Source organism: Andrographis paniculata, unplaced genomic scaffold (assembly GCF_009805555.1).
Source record: "Andrographis paniculata isolate CXL003 unplaced genomic scaffold, ASM980555v1 Contig45END, whole genome shotgun sequence".
NCBI lineage: Eukaryota > Viridiplantae > Streptophyta > Magnoliopsida > Lamiales > Acanthaceae > Andrographis > Andrographis paniculata.
The window spans coordinates 2,163,951-2,182,074 of NW_026137579.1; the positions used below are offsets into that span (position 1 = coordinate 2,163,951).

General features: G+C 40.2%; 5 protein-coding genes across 5 annotated transcripts; all 5 read right to left on the reverse strand.

Moving 5' to 3' along the window:
* Positions 1–2,070: 2,070 nt before the first annotated feature.
* On the reverse strand, positions 2,071–4,284 carry LOC127251987 (putative pectinesterase/pectinesterase inhibitor 45). The gene is made up of 3 exons (XM_051275973.1): positions 3,392–4,284; positions 3,139–3,299; positions 2,071–3,044 (listed from the first exon to the last, which is right to left on the reverse strand). Exons 1-3 carry the CDS (start codon positions 4,258–4,260, stop codon positions 2,353–2,355), a joined length of 1,722 nt encoding a protein of 573 aa, XP_051131930.1. The 5' UTR covers positions 4,261–4,284; the 3' UTR covers positions 2,071–2,352.
* A 97-nt stretch (positions 4,285–4,381) lies between these two features.
* Positions 4,382–6,269, reverse strand: LOC127251988 (probable pectinesterase/pectinesterase inhibitor 12). Its single transcript, XM_051275974.1, has 2 exons — positions 5,282–6,269; positions 4,382–5,193 (listed from the first exon to the last, which is right to left on the reverse strand). Exons 1-2 carry the CDS (start codon positions 6,246–6,248, stop codon positions 4,505–4,507), a joined length of 1,656 nt encoding a protein of 551 aa, XP_051131931.1. The 5' UTR covers positions 6,249–6,269; the 3' UTR covers positions 4,382–4,504.
* A 2,115-nt stretch (positions 6,270–8,384) lies between these two features.
* Positions 8,385–10,160, reverse strand: LOC127251549 (probable pectinesterase/pectinesterase inhibitor 12). Its single transcript, XM_051275280.1, has 2 exons — positions 9,176–10,160; positions 8,385–9,094 (listed from the first exon to the last, which is right to left on the reverse strand). Exons 1-2 carry the CDS (start codon positions 10,158–10,160, stop codon positions 8,406–8,408), a joined length of 1,674 nt encoding a protein of 557 aa, XP_051131237.1. The 3' UTR covers positions 8,385–8,405.
* A 1,065-nt stretch (positions 10,161–11,225) lies between these two features.
* On the reverse strand, positions 11,226–13,381 carry LOC127251854 (pectinesterase/pectinesterase inhibitor PPE8B-like). The gene is made up of 3 exons (XM_051275762.1): positions 12,988–13,381; positions 12,345–12,902; positions 11,226–12,138 (listed from the first exon to the last, which is right to left on the reverse strand). The coding sequence occupies exons 1-3, from the start codon at positions 13,289–13,291 to the stop codon at positions 11,447–11,449; spliced, it is 1,554 nt and encodes a 517-aa protein (XP_051131719.1). The 5' UTR covers positions 13,292–13,381; the 3' UTR covers positions 11,226–11,446.
* Positions 13,382–15,754: 2,373 nt separating this feature from the next.
* Positions 15,755–17,989, reverse strand: LOC127251451 (glucan endo-1,3-beta-glucosidase 5-like). The gene is made up of 2 exons (XM_051275145.1): positions 17,170–17,989; positions 15,755–17,093 (listed from the first exon to the last, which is right to left on the reverse strand). The coding sequence occupies exons 1-2, from the start codon at positions 17,538–17,540 to the stop codon at positions 15,941–15,943; spliced, it is 1,524 nt and encodes a 507-aa protein (XP_051131102.1). The 5' UTR covers positions 17,541–17,989; the 3' UTR covers positions 15,755–15,940.
* Between the last annotated feature and the right edge of the window lie 135 nt (positions 17,990–18,124).

Consider the following 18,124-nt stretch of genomic DNA (forward strand, 5'->3'; position numbering starts at 1 on the left):
ATATTAATAAAATATTTTTAAAAAATAAAAATTTAAATAATAACTTTACAGTTTACAACAATACTCCCTCCCATAAAAATTCTTAAACAGCATAGCAGAATAAATAGAGGTCTCCAATTTGATTGCACGTGTGTATTATTATAAACTGTAAAATTATTATTTTATAAAAAAATAATTAGAATTTTATTATAAACATTGCATTTAAATCTGAAAGAGAACAAACCACCCAACTTAAAGCTAACGTTCATTAATACATTTCTATCAGATAAAGTTATGGCCTCCAATTATTTTCCAAATTATCATATCTTTCACTCATGTCTCTATGTCAATTCTTATACATATTTAATTATAACATATAGTACGTACAAACATATCAGACAAAAATACATTATATACAACCCTTAATTTCGTATATATATATATATAAATATTGATGTCTATATTTTTAAATATATATATATATATATAAACGCTTATACAATAAATTTCTATCAAAATAATATATACAAATTCCATCAAAAGAATTATACAAAATGTTAAAGATACATATAATATTTAATTTTAAGATATATAATCAAGTTTATAGAGAAAAGCAAATATGATATATTTATACACTTACTTGATAATTTCAAAGTGAATTGAATATGATATATTTATATAAAGAATATTGTATAAACACAAAGTTTTATTTAAAATATTATATGTTTATACTTTACTTTTTTACCTATCATTTTTTATTTAAAATATTATTATTTTTTTATTTTTGTATTTTACAAAATGATATAATTAGCTTTAGACTAAGGGAAGTAATGAACACAACTATGCAATGAGCATGTCCGTTTGTATTGCTTTCTTTAGTTATTGTCTGTTTGCATTGTTCCAAAGTTTTGATTTAATTTCTTTAACAATATATAATTTTCGAAATAAAATATCTTTAATATATATAAATAAATAAATATTCAGTATGATATATTTTTTCAAAAAATAATTAATTATAAAGTATATTTATAGTATAAAATTAATAGTTGTATATATATATATATATCTTATATTCTCTCAATCATTCAAATTTATATTCACTTTTTTTTAGAATTATCATAAAAAAAATATTATCGTTTTTTTAAGTAAAAAATTATTATAATTTTATATTTTTTTTACTATAAAAAAAAATACTCCCTCCGTCCCACTTCTCATGTCCATTTTTCTATTTCTGTCAGTCCAATTTATTTTGTCACTTTTATCTTTTGCAAAATAATTATACACTTTAATTTTATTTTTAAAAATTTAATTTTAAATTTTTTTAATTTTAATTATACTAATCAATTATCTTAATCTTAATTTATAATTATTTTTATTATACAATAATTATTTTCACTAATATATTTTTAATTATTTACTAATTATACTCCTACTAGATTCTCGTATCTACAGTAACGCGGTCAAATTATTTATTATCTATTTTTATTAAAATTTGTATCTGGCAAAATAAGCACTCATTCATGCCGTAAGGAGTATATACGAGTCAAAAAGAAAATGATGATTGGTTGTCGGAATAGAGAGCATATAAAAAGGTATCCAAATTAGCGTCGTATCGTATTCGCCGTCCCCAGTATTCGATTGGCGGCTTTCTCGTGCTGCTATTTGTACCAAGTAATTAATGCCATGTTAATGTCTTAATTAACGGATTCATAAATAAATAAATAAATACTAAATAAAAGATGACGTGGAAAGATGTGATAAACTTACTTTCCAGCTCAGGCATCAATCACAATTGACTTATTGACTTAATTGACTATCGAAAGGAATTTTGAGTGCAATGTTTGAACTAACACATGCGCGCGTGACCCTCACACCCCACCAACTAGTTAGTTACTAATAATAATAAAATAATCAATCAGCATAATTAACAAACAACTTAATGCAATAATAGATGATAATATTTCCGACAGCTTTTGTGATCTGATCCTAATGTGGGATTCCTATCCAATTCCAGCCTTCAAATTAAAATCAAAGCCCATGAATCTTATCTTAGGATTGAAAGAAAATAAGGAAATAATAATAATAAAATAGTAGAATCAAAATTACATATGATTAGCAAAAAGTCTCAATTAATTTACAGATACATAGCAATGTTGTGATGGATTATACAAATTGTCAAGACACAAATCATGTTATACATCCCATCCCTAAGTAGAAATTAATGTCTCCTTTTTAGATCTGATCTTTTGTTACTCTTATTTATTTATTTATTTTTTTGATCATACATCACTAAAACATAAAATTATAAATATATATATTTATCCCAACTGCCTTGATCAAAACCCCCCAATTTTCAATCATAGTATTAATTAATCAGTTGTACAGGCCCATCCTGACAGGAACTCCGGGACTCTTGGTCCAGCTCTCCCCCTGCAAGAAAGCGCTCACTGTGAACTTGGCAGCTTCTTCCTTGCCGATCACTTTGTGCCCCGGCCACTTCACCCTGCCGGAAGTCTCCGCTCCGGCGCCTTTATTCTCAAACTCCGCCAAGTAAACCCCCGAATTGTTAACCCCTTTCTCCTCCAGCCACCCCTCCGGCTGGATCAGGTCGCCGATCTGCGATTCCATGACGACGGCCCTGGAGAACTCCTTCTCCGGCCTGCCGAGGTAGCTCTTGTACTTCTTCTTCTCCGGCTCCAGGTCGTCGTCCGCCACGATGTGACTGTTCTGGATCACAATTCCGGTGGTCTCCCTCCTGTCCACCCTCGCCTGCGCCGTCACCGTGCTGCTCTGGTTTTCCAGCGGCTTCCTCACCTTTATCACGCAGTTCTGGAAAACCGCCGCCGCATCGCCGAAGATGATGTCCGCCGCGCCGGCGATGTCGCAGCTTCTGTAGAACTGGCGGTGCGATTGGGTAAATAGAACGTTCTGGTGCCCTTCGATCTTGCACTCGATGAACATCGACCGATCCGCCTGCACTCTCAGTGCCACCGCCTGTTTCTTCTCCGGCGCCGCCGTGTTCCTGAATCCGATCGACTTCGCCAAGAATCCGTCGCCCTGGACAGCTGCACATCTCAAGAGCAAATCAATTTCAGCTTCTAATTAATATTCATCCCAAAAAAAATCAATGGAAATTAATCTCATAAACATCAATCGCACCAAATGTTGCTGATCTATAAACTGTCACTCCATCTCCATAGCTTTTGCTCCCTGAGACAATCGTCTTCTCCGATCCATCGCCGCGGATCGTTAAATTAACCATTTCATTGTCGATCACAATATTTTCTTCGTACACACCTTCTTTGACATATATCACGTATCTGAATTATCCACAAAAATAAGGTACGGATCATGATCGAGCCCTGTAAACATGTTACATCGAAAGTTAATCGAAACAACATAAATCTAATACCTTCCGGATCGCACTTTCGGCATAGCCTTCAATGCCGCGGAAATAGTATCGAACTTGCCACTTCCATCTTTAGCAACGGTCGCATCCGGAGCCTTCTCATTCTTGTCGTCCTCCTTCATCGACCTCCCGATTCCATTTCCATCCAGGCTAAAGAGCCGTCTCTGTGCACCCGATCCTTTTACAGTCGAGCCTGCGCCGGAGACTATGGCGAGGGCGTTTCTGCTAAGCACCTTAGCATCCTTCAAGAGCTTCTGCATCTCACTCTTTTCCTTTCCGTCGGGGAATCCATCAATGCACGTCTCCTGGTGTGCCAACGCCGCGCTCATCTGATTTTTCAAGTCAGCCAATTTTCCGGACTGCTTCGACAAATCCATTCCCCGGACACCGGCAATCGATTTGTTGAGCTCGGCAACGGCATCGTTCAGGAGCTCCAAGCAATCCTCCACCGCGGCTTGTTTTAACGGCGCGCCGTCGTACTTTAGGGCCGACGCTTTCTTGAGAGCCTTTTTGATCTCGTCGGAAGGTGCAGAGAGAGCTGCTTTGGCGAAGTCATTGAGAGTTGGGGAGTCGTTCTTGCCAAGAGCTTTAAGAAGCTTGTCTTCGCAGGTGGTCTTGAAATCGGTGGTGGCACAGACAGCCTTGACCTCCTTCTGGACAGGATTGGGGGATTCAGGGCTGTGTTCCTTCTGATTGGAGGAAGAAGAAGAAGAAGCTTCCTTATTGTCGGAGTGCAACACCAGGCCGACGACAGCGGCGATGATTAAGAGAACGACGGTGACAGCCGATCCGATGATGATCCTCTTCTTAATCCTCTGCTTACGATAATTCTGCCTGCGTTCCGTAATCTGGTCAAAATCCTGGAACGCCATTGTCCCTCTGCCCTGTCTTCCTTCAGATTAAGGCAAGGCAGGAGTCTCTGTCCAGATTTCAAAAACATTTCAATTATACCTTTAATTTCTTAAAAAACTGCTCATCTGTGGATTAGAGAGATTTCAGGGCTCCCTTGTAATAACAAAACAATAACCGATGATAATCGTGCTACAATCCAAGCATATTTTTGGCGAATTTCGCTCTCCTCCTTACTCTAAATCTGGTGGAAAAACTACAATTAAATTAAACTCCATCATCAAAGGGAAAGGAAGTCGAATCCAGCCATTCCTGTCCAGTGATGAGCTGAGACACTGTGAAGTTTGAAGCATCCTCGTAATCCATTAGATGATATCCGGGCCAAGAAACCCGATTATCCGTGGTGGCTCCGGGCCCGTAATTTTCGTACTCCCCATAATATAGAGTATCGAGGCCCTGATCTCCATCCCAATTAATCCAACCTTCAGGGGATATGAAACCATCAATGTACGATTTCATGTAAACTGTGGTGGAATAGTTTCTCCAGGGCCTGCCTAAGTAGCTCTTCACTGTGCTGGAATTGGAGTACAATTCATCTGTTGCCAGGACAGTGCAATTCTGGAAAGAAATTCCGGTGTTCTCGTCGGAGCTTTCGCGGGACTGGGCGGTGATCACCGTGAACTGCCCCGGCATCGGCATTCTTGATACGATGTTGCAGGCCTGGAAGACAACCGCCGCGTTGCCGAAGATGTAGTCTATGGTTCCGTAAATGTCGCATTCTCGGTAGAATTGTCGGAAGGAATGGACGTATAATGTGTCCTGGAAACCGGTGATGGCGCATTTGTACACGGCGGCGTAGTCTGCGTTTATCCGAAGGGCTACGGCCTGGCGCTTCTCGGCTCCGGCGGTGTTCATGAATGCTATGTCCCGCGCCAGGAATCCCTGCCCAGATACAGCTGTTCGATCGAGGTTAATTTCAGTATCCAGGTTATTAATTTCGGAAGTAATTCAAATTTAGTTGGGTTTTTAGTTTTTAGTTTTTACCTACTGTGGCAGATCTGAAAGTAGTCCACCCGTCGCCGGCGCTGCGGCTGCCGGAGATTACGGTGAGATCACTTCCGTCGCCGAGGAGGACAATGTTGGGCTTCCAGCTGGGGATCTCCACGTTTTCGTTATAAAACCCTTCTCTGATGTAAATAAACGTTCTGTCGTCGCTGTTGTTGGGTGCGAAATTGATCGCGTCGGAGATGGTGGTGAAGTTTCCGGTACCGTCGGCGGACACTATGATATCCACTTCACTGGTATCGTATTTGTAGTCGGAGCCCAGCAAAACTCGTCGGGCTTTTCTGGGCAGCCACGAGGGGAAGCCTAGGAGCCGCCTGTTGCGACGGCGGTGGTCCGTCGGAGGATTACGGCGGGACAGCAACGACAGGGAATTGCTGACGTGTGAGTAAGTGGAGGTCAGGGAATTCACGAGGGAAGATTTCATCGGGCCCGAGGCTGAGCTCAGGCCCTCCAGGCACGTGACTTTGTTGGTGAGAGAAGCGCTGAGGGAGGTTCTGGCGTCGGCCAGTTTGGAGGATCCGGGAGCTTTGATCCAGGAGAGAGACTTCTTTAAGGAAGAGAGAGTGATCTGGTGCAGGTCCCGGCAGTCCTGAATGGTGCCCCTCTGCTTCTCGACGAGATTGGCGCCGCCGGCGTTGGCGAGGAGGTTTAAGAGCGTGGAGCCTTCGGACAGGGCGGAATTGAGGGACTGGAGAATGATGGAGAGGACGTTTGGTGATATGTTAATGGAGATGGAGAGCTTGGCGGAGTGGAAACAGGAGTTGGGGAAAGGTGTGGATTTGCAGGCCGCCATTGCAGCTGCAGAGAGGTGGGTAGTACGAGTAGTGTTGACCAGAGAATTATTGGATGAATTTGGAGAGGGTGATGAGTTGAGGGTATGAGCTTTGGAGAAGACGATGAGCAAAGAAGAGAGGAGCAAGAAAGATTTGAAAACGTGGGAATCCATGAGATTAGAGGATGAGGTTTTTGATCAAGTTCAAGGGGACATATAAATAGATTTTTAATTTATACATACGTTAAAAGTTTCAGTGCCATGTGATTGATTGAAGCACTATGTAGTATGTATCTATATATATACACATATTCCCTCTCGAAAATAATGCTGCATGGTTTTCCCCAACATGTAATAACAAGTATTGTTTTTATTAGAACATTGGAACAGCATCGACTATAAGTTGAGTAATAAACAACATAATAGTCAGCAAATTACTCCAATAAAAAGAAAAATCCCACTAGAATAGATACATGGCAAGTGGGGTGGGGTGGGGTGGGGTGCATTACCGATCATGGGCAATAGTCTTTGTGAGAGCCCATGTGAATGCAATGCAATGCAATGTCCCTGGTAAAGATATTATTTATCTATTTGCAGAAACCACCAAAAACTTCATTGAAAAACAGGCCTGTCTGTCTGTGTTGTCTTGTCCTCTCTTATTCATCTTCATATTCAGCTTTAATTTGGTTTTCTGTGTCGGTCGGTCTTTGATGTCTACTTACTGCCCTCTCTCTCATTTACTCTTTTTAAGTCATTTGTAGTCATACGGCACTTCACCACTTCACTCAATAATTCTTCTTCTTCTTCCTCCTCCTCCTCTTGATTTTTGGCAAACTACTGAATGAATATACAGTGTAAAATGGCGTTGATTTTTGACAAAAATTTAAAATTAGATTGCTATTAATTTAAATTTAAAATCATAATTATTATTTATGTTTATAAATAAATTTCTGACTTCATTATTAATAACATAATTCATAAATTATTCCACACCATTCAGAAATTCTTCACAAAGGCAAATATCTTTGAAAATCAAGAACGTCTCATCATGAAAGTGACAATTTTTCTATATTAGTACTTCATTCCTACGCATTATTGTGTTCTCATTTCCTTTGTTATTCCCTAAATGTTTATAGTAAAAACGATTCTTATTTTTTGAAAATATTATTTTAAATACTTATATATTTTTTACCCCAAAATAACAATATGTAAAGATATATATATATAAGCAAACTCAATCTACTAAATTTAGGAATTAAAATTTCTACAACGGGTCGTGCACGTAAAGTTTCGTTTACTAAGCATTGATGCAACAGTTGTATGTATACCTACAAAAAAATCAGAAATTTGTGTGTGTTTCCAAGTTGCAACTGAATCGATATCCGTTATGGTTTATTGATTTTGAGGGATATATGTAAATTAATTAAGGTGAAAGGGACAACTAAGCCGTATCACATAGGGCTGACAATGGGTCAATTCATGTCGGATTCGTATCGGGTTAAATATTTTAAACGGGTTAAATTATTCAATCCAAACCCGACTTATTTATTATCGTGTCGTGTCGGGTTCGTGTTGACCCGTATACATGATTAAGTCGGATTTTTTGATTCAAATTAAATAATTTTTTGTTATGTTATCGTGTTATGTTAGTTTTTATTGGATTGAGTTTAAATTATGTTGAATTATTTAAAATTGAACTGAGTTTAAATTAATTTATGAGAAAATTATTAAATTATGATTATTTTATATATAAAATAAATATATTAATCAATATTAATATATTATAATCGAGTTGTCATATCGGGTTCGAGTTGAGAGCCTCAACCCTAATCCAACCCGTTTACTATCGTATCGGGTTCATGTCAACCCGTATACATAATCGGGTTGAAATATTTAACCCAAACCCAATTATTTCGTATCGGGTTAGTATTTGTCCACCCCTATATCACGTACTGTATTTATTTATATGTGTATATTATTTTATATTCTATTATATTTTACCAAAAAAAAAAGAATGAATAGTAATCCAAATACAGCCTCAGGCCTTGTTTATCTAAATATATGCTTTCTACAAAATGTGATATTATTTATTAATAATAATATTTTAATAAAATACTTATTATATTAAATATTTATTTTTCTCACATGCCCAATTCGTTCTTCAATAAATAAATTGTTCTATAGTCCAATCCACCAGCCCAAGCCCAAGACGTTTAACATCCAATCCGAGTCTCTTGTTCCTTTTTTATTTTCTTGTTTTTTTTTTTTTAAAAAAAGATAAAACAAAAAATATTTTTAGATAAACTTGGTTAAAAAACTACAACAACAAAATTAAACTCCATCATCAAAAGGAAAGGAAGTGGAATCCAGCCATGTCTGTCCATCGATGAGCTCAGACACTGTGAACCCAGAAGCATCGTCGTCATCCATCCGATGATATCCCTCCCAAGTAACCCGATTATCCAGGCTGGCTCCGGGCCCGTAATTTCCGTACTCTCCATAATACAGAGTATGGAGGCCCTGATCCCCATCCCATTTACTCCACCCTTCGGGGGCTATGAAACCATCAATGTACGACTTCATGTAAACTGTCGTCGAGTAGTTTCTCCAGGGCCTGCCCAAGTAGCTCTTCACTGTGCTCGATTTGGACCTCAATTCTTCCGTCGCCAGGACACTGCAATTCTGGAACGAAATCCCGGTGTTCTCGGCGAGGCTTTGGCGGGACTGGGCGGCGATCACTGTCCCCTGCCCCGGCATCGGCAATCTTGAATAGATGTTGCAGGCCTGGAAGACAGCCGCCGCGTTGCCGAAGATGTAGTCTATGGTTCCGTAAATGTCGCATTCTCTGTAGAATTGTCGGAACGAATGGACGTATAGGGTGTCCTGGAAACCGGTGATGTTGCACTTGTACACGGCGGCGTAGTCTGCGTTTATCCGGAGGGCTACGGCCTGGCCCTTGGCGGCGCCGGCGGTGTTCGTGAATGTTATGTCCCTCGCCAGGAATCCCTGCCCAGATACAGCTGATCGATGATTGATCGAGGAAAGGGGTTAATTTTCAGTATTCGTGTTATTAATTTCGAGAGTAAATCATATTTGATTACCTACTGTAGCAGATCTGTAAGTAGTCCATCCGTCGCCGGCGCTGCGGCTGCCGGAGATTACGGTGAGATCAGTTCCGTCGCCGAGGAAGACAATGTTGGGCTTCCAGCTGGGGATCTCCACGTTTTCGTTATACACTCCTTCTCTGATGTAAATGAACGTTCTGTCGTCGCTGTTGTCCGGCGCGAAATTGATCGCGTCGGAGATGGTGGTGAAGTCCCCGGTGCCGTCGGCGGACACTATGATATCCACTTCACTGGGATCGTATCTGTAGTCGGAGCTCAGAATGCGTCGGGCTTTTCTGGGCAGCCACGAGGGGAAGCCGAGGAGCCGCCGGTTGCGACCGCGGTGGTCCGGCGGAGGACTCCGGCGGGGCAGCAACGACAGGGAGTTGCTGACGTGGGAGTAAGCGGAGGTCAGGGAAGTTTCGAGTGAAGATTTCATCGGGCCCGAGGCTGAGCTGAGGCCCTCCAAGCACGTGACTTTATTGGTGAGAGAAGCGCTGAGGGAGGTTCTGGCGTTGGCCAGTTTGGAGTGTCCTGGAGTTTTGATCCAGGAGAGAGACTTCTTCAATGAAGAGAGTGTGATCTGGTGGAGGTCCCGGCAGTCCTGAATGGTGCCCCTCTGTTTCTCGACGAGATTGGCGCCGCCGGCGTCGGCGAGGAGTTTTAAGAGCGTGAAGCCTTCGGACAGGGCGGAGTTGAGGGACTGGAGGATGATAGAGAGGACGTTTGGTGATATGTTAATGGAGATGGAAAGCTTGGCGGAATGGAAACAGGAGTCGGGGAAAGGTGTGGATTTGCAGGCCGCCATTGCAGCTGCAGAGAGGTGGGTAGTACGAGTAGTGTTGACCAGAGAATTATTGGATGAATTTGGAGACGATGATGAGGTGAGTGTATGATCAGCTGCTGCGACAGAATTAGCTTTGGAGAAGACGATGATGAAAGAAGAGAGGAGTAGTAAAGATTTGAAAACGCGGGAATCCATGAGAAGAGATGAGAGGATGAATGGAATGAGTTGAAGGGGACATCTATATAAATAGATTTAATTTACACATACGACAGTTCACTTCCTATGAATGAATTATTACAGTATATATATAATATATTGTCTTAGATATTTTTTAAATATGTAATATATTCTCTAAATTATATTGCTATGAATTAATTTAAATAATTTGTTATATTGCTATTAATCTTTTATAACATAAACTCATAAATTATTCCACTCCACATGGAAATTGTTTAAAGATGAAACAGACCTAAAACAAAGTAAAATATCTTTGAAAATCATGCACGTTCTCATCATCAAAGTGGCAATTATTTGATTATGCCATGCCAAGAAGATGAAGAGGCTAGGTAGTATGCATGGAATCCGTATACGTTGGAGATATTTACAATTTTCTATTAATTATAGTATTATATTTTACATTTTTCTTATTATATAATATGTTGGAGATCTTTGACTTTACAAATCAAATCCCAAACGTGAGTCGAGATGACGAGATGGTTAATAGCTGGAATCCGGATACTTGGGAGATTATACTTGAATTCAATAACATTAATTAACTAGGATTTTTATTTTTAAATATAAATTTAAAACCATGTGCCAAATTTGAGATATTTTAAATCAAATTATACAACTTCGAGAACTCAAATAAATAATTATTTTGTAGATATAAATTAAATAAACAATTATTTTGCAAATTTGAATTACAAAGTAAATAATACATAATTTGAGTCAATATTTTTGAGGCATACTGCCTCTTATCATTTTCATACATCATTATTAAGATAAATCAAAACAAATTATATTAGTAATCAAAACAAATTAAGTTTGACAGATAAATCACTTTAGGCGGAATCATACGTGACAAGTAGCGTGAGACATCATAATATTATTTTTTTTTTTAATGAATAAAAAAGGAGAGTGGCCCAGTGGTAAAACATTAAACAATGTAACAGAGCAATTGGAGACCTTGAGTTATGAGGCTCCATGGACCTCGACTCCAGATGATTCCATGTGTGGGTCCCACATGATAAAGGTCATATATAAAACGAAACAAAAACAAATTACTATTTCTCGACTGAGATAACATTCGCGTAAAAAAATATATATAAATACATGCATACATATGTATATATAGTCGGAACACTGTAAGTAGTCAAATTCATAAGCTCACAATAATATATACGACAAGAAAATATCCCAAATTTTGTTAAATTAAATCGTAGCACCCATTTCATGAACAATTATGAAATAAAATCCCAGCCCTACATCTCGAGGCCGGCGGTATACCTCACCCCAGTGGATGGCAGCCACGTGTTCCCTAAGATGAACTGCGCCACCGTGAACCCACTCGCCTCCGCCGAGCTGTTCAGCACATGGTAACCGGGCCATTTGACCCGGGCCCCCAAACCCGCACCCGCCCCGTAGTTCATATACTCCGCATAGTACAAACTACTCAACGCAAAATCCCCATTCCACTCCAGCCACCCCTCCGGCCTGACGGCGCCGCCGATGAACGACTGCATCACCACCGTCCTCGAATACAGTTTCCATGGCCGGCCCAGATACGTCGGCGTCGAATTCCACGACACGTCGGGCTCCGCCGAGATGTTGCAGAACTGGATCGTGAAACCCGTGTTCTCAATCGGATCCTTGCGGCCCTGGGCGGTGATCGTGTTCTTCTGATTGGGCATCCCTTTCCTGGCCTGGATGCTGCAACTCTGGAAGACGGCGGCGCCGTCGCCGAATATGAAGTCGACGGTGCCGGTGATCTTGCACTCTCGGTAGAACTGGCGCTGGGAATGGGCGTAGAGAGTGTCCTGGAATCCTCTGATGTTGCACCGGTACAGGACCGATAAATCGGAGTCCGATCGGTACGCCACCGCCTGGTGCTTCTCCGGCCCGGCGGCGTTCTCGAAGGTTATGTCGCGTGCGATGAATCCGCGGCCTTTGACAGCTGCATTTGGGATGTTGGAATTGAATGAATTGGGAAACATGGGCTTACATACATTTTTTAATTAAATTCAGTCAAAACATGGTGGGTGGATCAACTGATCAAGTAAATCTTATGTGGGACATGGACTTAAATGTTGCAGTAAATGAATTATCCTTTAAATTTGCAATTTATAAATTAAAAGGGTTTGGGTTGTGTTGTGTTCTTACCAAAAGTTGCAGAGCGGTAAGTGGTCCATCCACCAATGAAGCTACGGTTACCGGAAATAACGGTAGCGTCGGCGCCGTCTCCGACCAACATTATGTTCCATTTCTTCTTACTGATCTCCACGAACTCTCTGTAAACGCCTCTCTTAACATGGATCACGAATCTCCGGCTGCTACTCGCCGCCGCCGCATTCACCGCCGCCATAACGCTCGTGAAATTCCCTGTCCCATCTGCGGCAACCACCGCGTCCGCCGTCACGCTGGTTGTCTGAAGGAGTTTCCTGTCCCGGGATTTCAGCCAGTGAGGAAACTTGTCGTTGCCTGAAAGTTTCCTGCCGCCTCCGCCGCCGCCGGCTTTTGATGAGGTGGTCGGATTTGGCTTTACGGCGGCGAGAAGGTCGTGGACCAAGGAGGCGGCCTTGTCCAGATTGCCTGAAATCAAATTCTTGAGGACTCCATTTGTGCCGTCGAAGCCTTCTCTGCAGGTGTCCTGATTGGTCAGAGCTCCGCTCAGCCATGTCTTGATGTCGGCGATCACGCTTCCCGTGTCGTTGCTCTTGCCTGCAAATTAGACACCATCATCGTATCAATCGAAGTTCCATAATGTGATAGATCGATACATGGAATTGATTACTGAATTAATTACCGTTGGGGCGCTGGGAAGCGGACAGCGCCGACTGCAGGTGGTACTCCGTGAAGTCCATGAGATCGAGGCAATCGGACACGGCATTTCCGAGCCGGAAATCGCCCTTGCAGGGGAAGCCCGACACGGCGGCGGCCACCTGCCGGACGACGCCGATGGTTTTCCGGACAGTGCCGGCGAATTCCGACACCGGAACCTTCAGACATTTGGAGTCACTGAACTCAGAAACCCCTTCTGCAACAACACAACACACGATTATAAGTGCAATATTTGCACTAAGCAGCAACATCAACATTCCCTTCATCATCACCACTAATTAATTGATTAATTAATTAAGAATGTAACAATAAATCAATAGATCACACTAATCATTAAGCAGATAATTAAAGTATGAGAATTGAAGGTGCAATGGCGAATTGAAGGCAGGGGGCAGTGGAGGCAATAAATAGGGTTGGAGGAGGAGACTGTAGAATGTATGTTATGTGTCGAGAGCCGAGAGGTGCATGCAAGGACCTTGGAAACTTACAGGGAAAATAATTAATTAAATAATATTTTAAATAAATGAAATTTACATTTGCATGAAAAATTGGGTACTCTCAATATATACTCATCTAGTGGTTACTTGGAGCATGCATTTAAATAATTAATAATGTATAAACATAACGAAATGGGCACCCAGAACTCTTATGAATACATACGTATATTAATTGAATAATATATTTCTATTTTAGTCAGCTGATAACAATGTAATTGACAATTTTTTATTTTTATTAAATTTATAAATTTTAAATATATCTAACGAATATAAATAAATAATAAAAAAAATATAAAAGGAAAGAAGTACTTAATTTAATTTGAAATTATATTACTATTAAATAATACTTTCTTTATAATTCAATTTTATGATTTTTTTTTTATTGTTATCGAATATTATTCTTATTTGATAAAATATTTTTTTTGTTATTTTTTTTAAAAGACCCACAGTTAAATAAACATACATTTAAATGACAAAAGAATTACATCAAATCAGGTAACAAATTTACTTAGGTGTCGGCAGTAGAAGGCCAGCCTGAGAATCTTTTTTAGGGTTCGTTAATTGTGCAAATCAGAAAAGGTGCCTTTTTGCAGCAATGACAACTCTTCTGTCCCTCGGGCCTTTTTTGCTATTTACTTCTTCTCTAAGGACTCCATTTAATTATTCTTTAAATTAAAACGCAAATCATTAATATTTACTATATAGTTCTATTTCTACAAGTGCTATACGGTCTCGTATTTATTCTGTTCATGAAAATTGATTTTTATTTTTTATATATAAGCACAATGCATGTTACACCTAATTAATTAATTAATGTATTTATTTCAGTTGTCGAATTTGGACACGAAGATAAGTGTTGGAAGCTGTGGAGTGAACATGCATGCATGCATGCATGTATACGAATGCATAACGTCTTTAATTAATAATTTGATTCAATATATTTATTTTTAATGATCTGGAACGTTAAAGGAGGATGGATAATAATGATTGGACAGAATATTTGTGTATAAAGTGAAAGTACTGTTAGATAAAAATAGGGAGGATAAGGGAATCATCCACCACACACAATTAGTTTGTATATTGTAAAGGGGAGAATTCTATGTATTTAATAATTAGACTTTTTTCTTTATTTTCTAAATAATAAATTTAAAGGAAACCAAAATATTCTAACGTCTTTTTGAGTTGCAATATTAATACAGGGGTCCATAAAACGCGTTTTCGAAAACTTCGCTTTCTATTGTCTTTTAATGAAAGCGTGTTTTTAAGATTGTTTCTTTATTTTTGTGATTGTTTTTTTAATTTTTTAATAAAATATTTATTGAATATGATACTTTGTATAAAAAAAAAAATTTGTGTATTTTATAAGGGAATTAATGACATTGAATAATTAATATAAAAATTGATAATCAATTAAATTAAATTAACTGTATATGTAATTTTGATGTAATATGTGTTCTTTTAACTATTAATATCAGTTAAAAAGGGATTTATTTATTGGGGGAGAGATTGTTTAGTTTTAATTTAAATGATTATTAAAAATTCAAAAATAAACCCCCCCAAAAACCTTTAGGCTCTGTTTGTTTGTAGATTTTTTACAGTATTTTTACTACTTCTATATATATAAAAAGAACTCCTCCAATAACATAAAATAAAACTACTTATTAATTATTATTATATATATATCATACTAAAAAATTAATTTTACAAGTAAATTGAATCCATGGAACTTTTATTCAATTAAAGGATTGTCACTACAGTATATAAACACACAGAAAGCACAACTATTGGTGGAATTTTATTTTGGTGGTTGTATTAACCGATCCCCAAGCATATTGGACTATCAACGGATACCGCTCTGAGTATTCATCTGAAATACTCCATGTTTTTACCTTTTGCAAAATGAGATTATTCTATATTCCTAAGAATTTTTGTAAGAAAATCAGTATGACACGATGTCTATATGTTTTGAATCTAGTTTGTTAAAATTTTTATAGAGATTTTGCTGTTTGGTCAGCGAGTCGGGGGTCAAGAAAAGTTTCCCTTGCCTAGGATTTGGGGGCGCTGAGTGGCCTCGAGCAGACTATATGCACTATTGGATTTTGAAATTGATATTTAGTTGAATTTATTTGATATATTCTTCTAATTTATTTGAATAGAATTATGAGATCTGTAACACAGCTATCCTCCTCTTCTTCTTCTGAATCTAGAAGTAGGCAACACGTTCGTGAACCAAATGTGTCTCAATAAACCAGATTCATTGAACAATGTACCTTTACATTAAAAAAGAATAATAATAAAAATCAAATGCATACATGGCATCTGAAACAAATGGTTTCATCCACCAAAAAACTGAAACAAATCTTTCTCTCTCCCCACCTCTCTCTCTCTCTATATGCACACACATAAGTCAAACAGAGCAGGTCAGATAAGACAAGCCCAGAGAGCAACGGCCAAGAAAACCAGAAACCCTAAACCCCCTCCTCCCACCGGCCTCCCCCCCGCCGCCGACGTGCCGGGATTCTGCTTAACCCGATCGTGCCTTCCCACATCAATCATGATCTCATACCGGCACGTGCTGCCGTGAAAACTCGGGTCAATCTTGGTCACCGCCGCCAGATTACGAAACTGCATCTCGCACGCCCCCTTCCGCTGGTCCATCGTCTGGTAATACATATTAAACGCGTACGACGCATTCCCCCTCGCATCCAGGCCCCCGCACGATGCCCCACCCCCGAGGCTCGTGCAGTCCGCGTAAGTGCACGCCTGGCTTACGCTCTGCGCCACATTCGGGTCCATCACATTCGCACCAGGCGCCAGGACGCACCATTGCCGCTCCAGGTACCGAACCCCCCTCGCCGCCGTCAGGTTCCGCCCCCCGCCCAAATCCAAGGGGTACTTTACCGACCCGTCGAAGTTGAACACTCCCCAATGGCGCTCGAAGTTTCCAGGGTCGACACTCTTGGTATCTTCGTCCACCAGAGAAAACAGGTAGATATCCGGCAGGGTCGATCGCTTGGGGGTTCCCTGGCGCCTTATGATCCTGTTTACCAGGCCCTGGTTGAACTTCCGGGCAAGCTGAGGATTGGCGTTGGTCTTCCCGTCCGTCGGCCAGCCGATCTCCCCGACGATGATCGGCATGGAAGGGAAGCCATTTTTTTCCAGGGCGGAAACCAGGGTGTCTAAATTGGCGTCGAAGACATTGGTGTAGGTGTATGAGCCATCCACCAGAGGGGCGGCGGCGCCGTCGAAGAAGGCGAAATCGATCGGGAAGTTTGGGTCGGCGTCGAGGCTGAGGAAAGGGTAGATGTTGATGACAAGAGGGGCGTCGTTGTTGCTCAGGAACTTGACCATGGAAACCATCAGGTCGTGAATATCAGGCCTGAAATTCCCCCCTGACGGCAGGCCGGAATCCGACTGGTAAACGTCGGCATTGAGTGGCACGGTGGCCTTGACGTCCCGGCCTAAGCCGGCCTTGATCAGGGCCGCCTGAATGTTCTGCAGCGCCGGAAAGGTCGTCTGAGTGAACTTGCCGTTGTACGTCTTCAAGAACGGCTCATTCCCAACGGCAACATACCTAAAATCAAATTCTGAATACATCAGCATTGCACAAATTACAGTATAATAAATACATTACAGGAAGATCAATGCACCTTATGTTCACTCCCTTATTGGACAAGTAGTAGGACACATTTTTGGCGACCCAATCCTCGGCGACACGAACACTCCTGGCAATGTCGGCCAGCATGTCGTTAGGAATCCCGACCATGACCTGCACGCCGGACCTACCGAGGGCGAGCAATGCGCCTGGATCAGCCTCAAAGAGCTTCACTTTATTGAATCCATTGTCTTTCAATAAATTGACGGTAATGCGAGGCGGTAGAGGGTGCGTCGCCTGCAGTCCCCAGTTGCAGGCGAAGCCTTCGACGACGAACAAATGCCGGCCGAGCATGATAAACAAGACAATGGTGAAGAATTGATGGATTTCCATGATGGGCCAGGGGGAGGACCTCAGTGTGTTCATGGCTTGTAATTTTCAGCAGATTGGGATATAAACAAGAAACATTTCGATCACTTTATGGGCTGATTCTAGTACTGGGAAAAAGTTTGGTACTTTATGTTGAGGTAAAAGGAAGGAATTTGGGTGCAGCTGAGGTGAAACAAGGAACTGGATTCCATGGGGACACATTCGAGATGGACAAGAATATATATATATATATATATAATTAATTTTGTGCGTGTAGTAATTGTGGAGGTTAGATAAGGAAGGAATGAAGTGAAATTGGTGTTCAATGGTTGTTAACTCCAAGTCTTGCCTGCAAGTGAAGTTGCAAACAAGAAGTAAAGAACCTTTTAGTCTTCAATTACAGGCCAGACTAATATGCTTGTTGAATCAGCAATTCTGTCTTGGTGAATATTAAAATTCCAATTAAGGATTAATGGATTGTCCAGTTTTGGAACATTGTACGAAAACCTTGAATCTTTGTTAACTTTACATTGAAGAACATGGGCTGCTAACACCTACTACAGTCAGCTTTTTCTTTATATCCTCAACTCGTTTTTTTTATTTTAAATCTTTTTTGACATTCTTGGGTCCTTTTCATTGGT

Excerpts from the sequence above, each read along its gene's own strand:
- LOC127251987 (XM_051275973.1), bottom strand. The coding sequence starts at position 4,260 with ATGGCGTTCCAGGATTTTGACCAGATTACGGAACGCAGGCAGAATTAT. Across the intron at positions 3,300-3,391 it reads CCGAAAGTGCGATCCGGAAG|ATACGTGATATATGTCAAAG; the intron begins GTATTAGATTTA and ends TGGATAATTCAG. Across the intron at positions 3,045-3,138 it reads TTATAGATCAGCAACATTTG|CTGTCCAGGGCGACGGATTC; the intron begins GTGCGATTGATG and ends TGAGATGTGCAG.
- LOC127251988 (XM_051275974.1), bottom strand. The coding sequence starts at position 6,248 with ATGGATTCCCACGTTTTCAAATCTTTCTTGCTCCTCTCTTCTTTGCTC. Across the intron at positions 5,194-5,281 it reads TTTCAGATCTGCCACAGTAG|CTGTATCTGGGCAGGGATTC; the intron begins GTAAAAACTAAA and ends TCGATCGAACAG.
- LOC127251549 (XM_051275280.1), bottom strand. The coding sequence starts at position 10,160 with ATGGATTCCCGCGTTTTCAAATCTTTACTACTCCTCTCTTCTTTCATC. Across the intron at positions 9,095-9,175 it reads TTACAGATCTGCTACAGTAG|CTGTATCTGGGCAGGGATTC; the intron begins GTAATCAAATAT and ends ATCATCGATCAG.
- LOC127251854 (XM_051275762.1), bottom strand. The coding sequence starts at position 13,291 with ATGATGAAGGGAATGTTGATGTTGCTGCTTAGTGCAAATATTGCACTT. Across the intron at positions 12,903-12,987 it reads CGCTTCCCAGCGCCCCAACG|GCAAGAGCAACGACACGGGA; the intron begins GTAATTAATTCA and ends TCTAATTTGCAG. Across the intron at positions 12,139-12,344 it reads TTACCGCTCTGCAACTTTTG|CTGTCAAAGGCCGCGGATTC; the intron begins GTAAGAACACAA and ends TCCCAAATGCAG.
- LOC127251451 (XM_051275145.1), bottom strand. The coding sequence starts at position 17,540 with ATGAACACACTGAGGTCCTCCCCCTGGCCCATCATGGAAATCCATCAA. Across the intron at positions 17,094-17,169 it reads AATAAGGGAGTGAACATAAG|GTATGTTGCCGTTGGGAATG; the intron begins GTGCATTGATCT and ends ATTTGATTTTAG.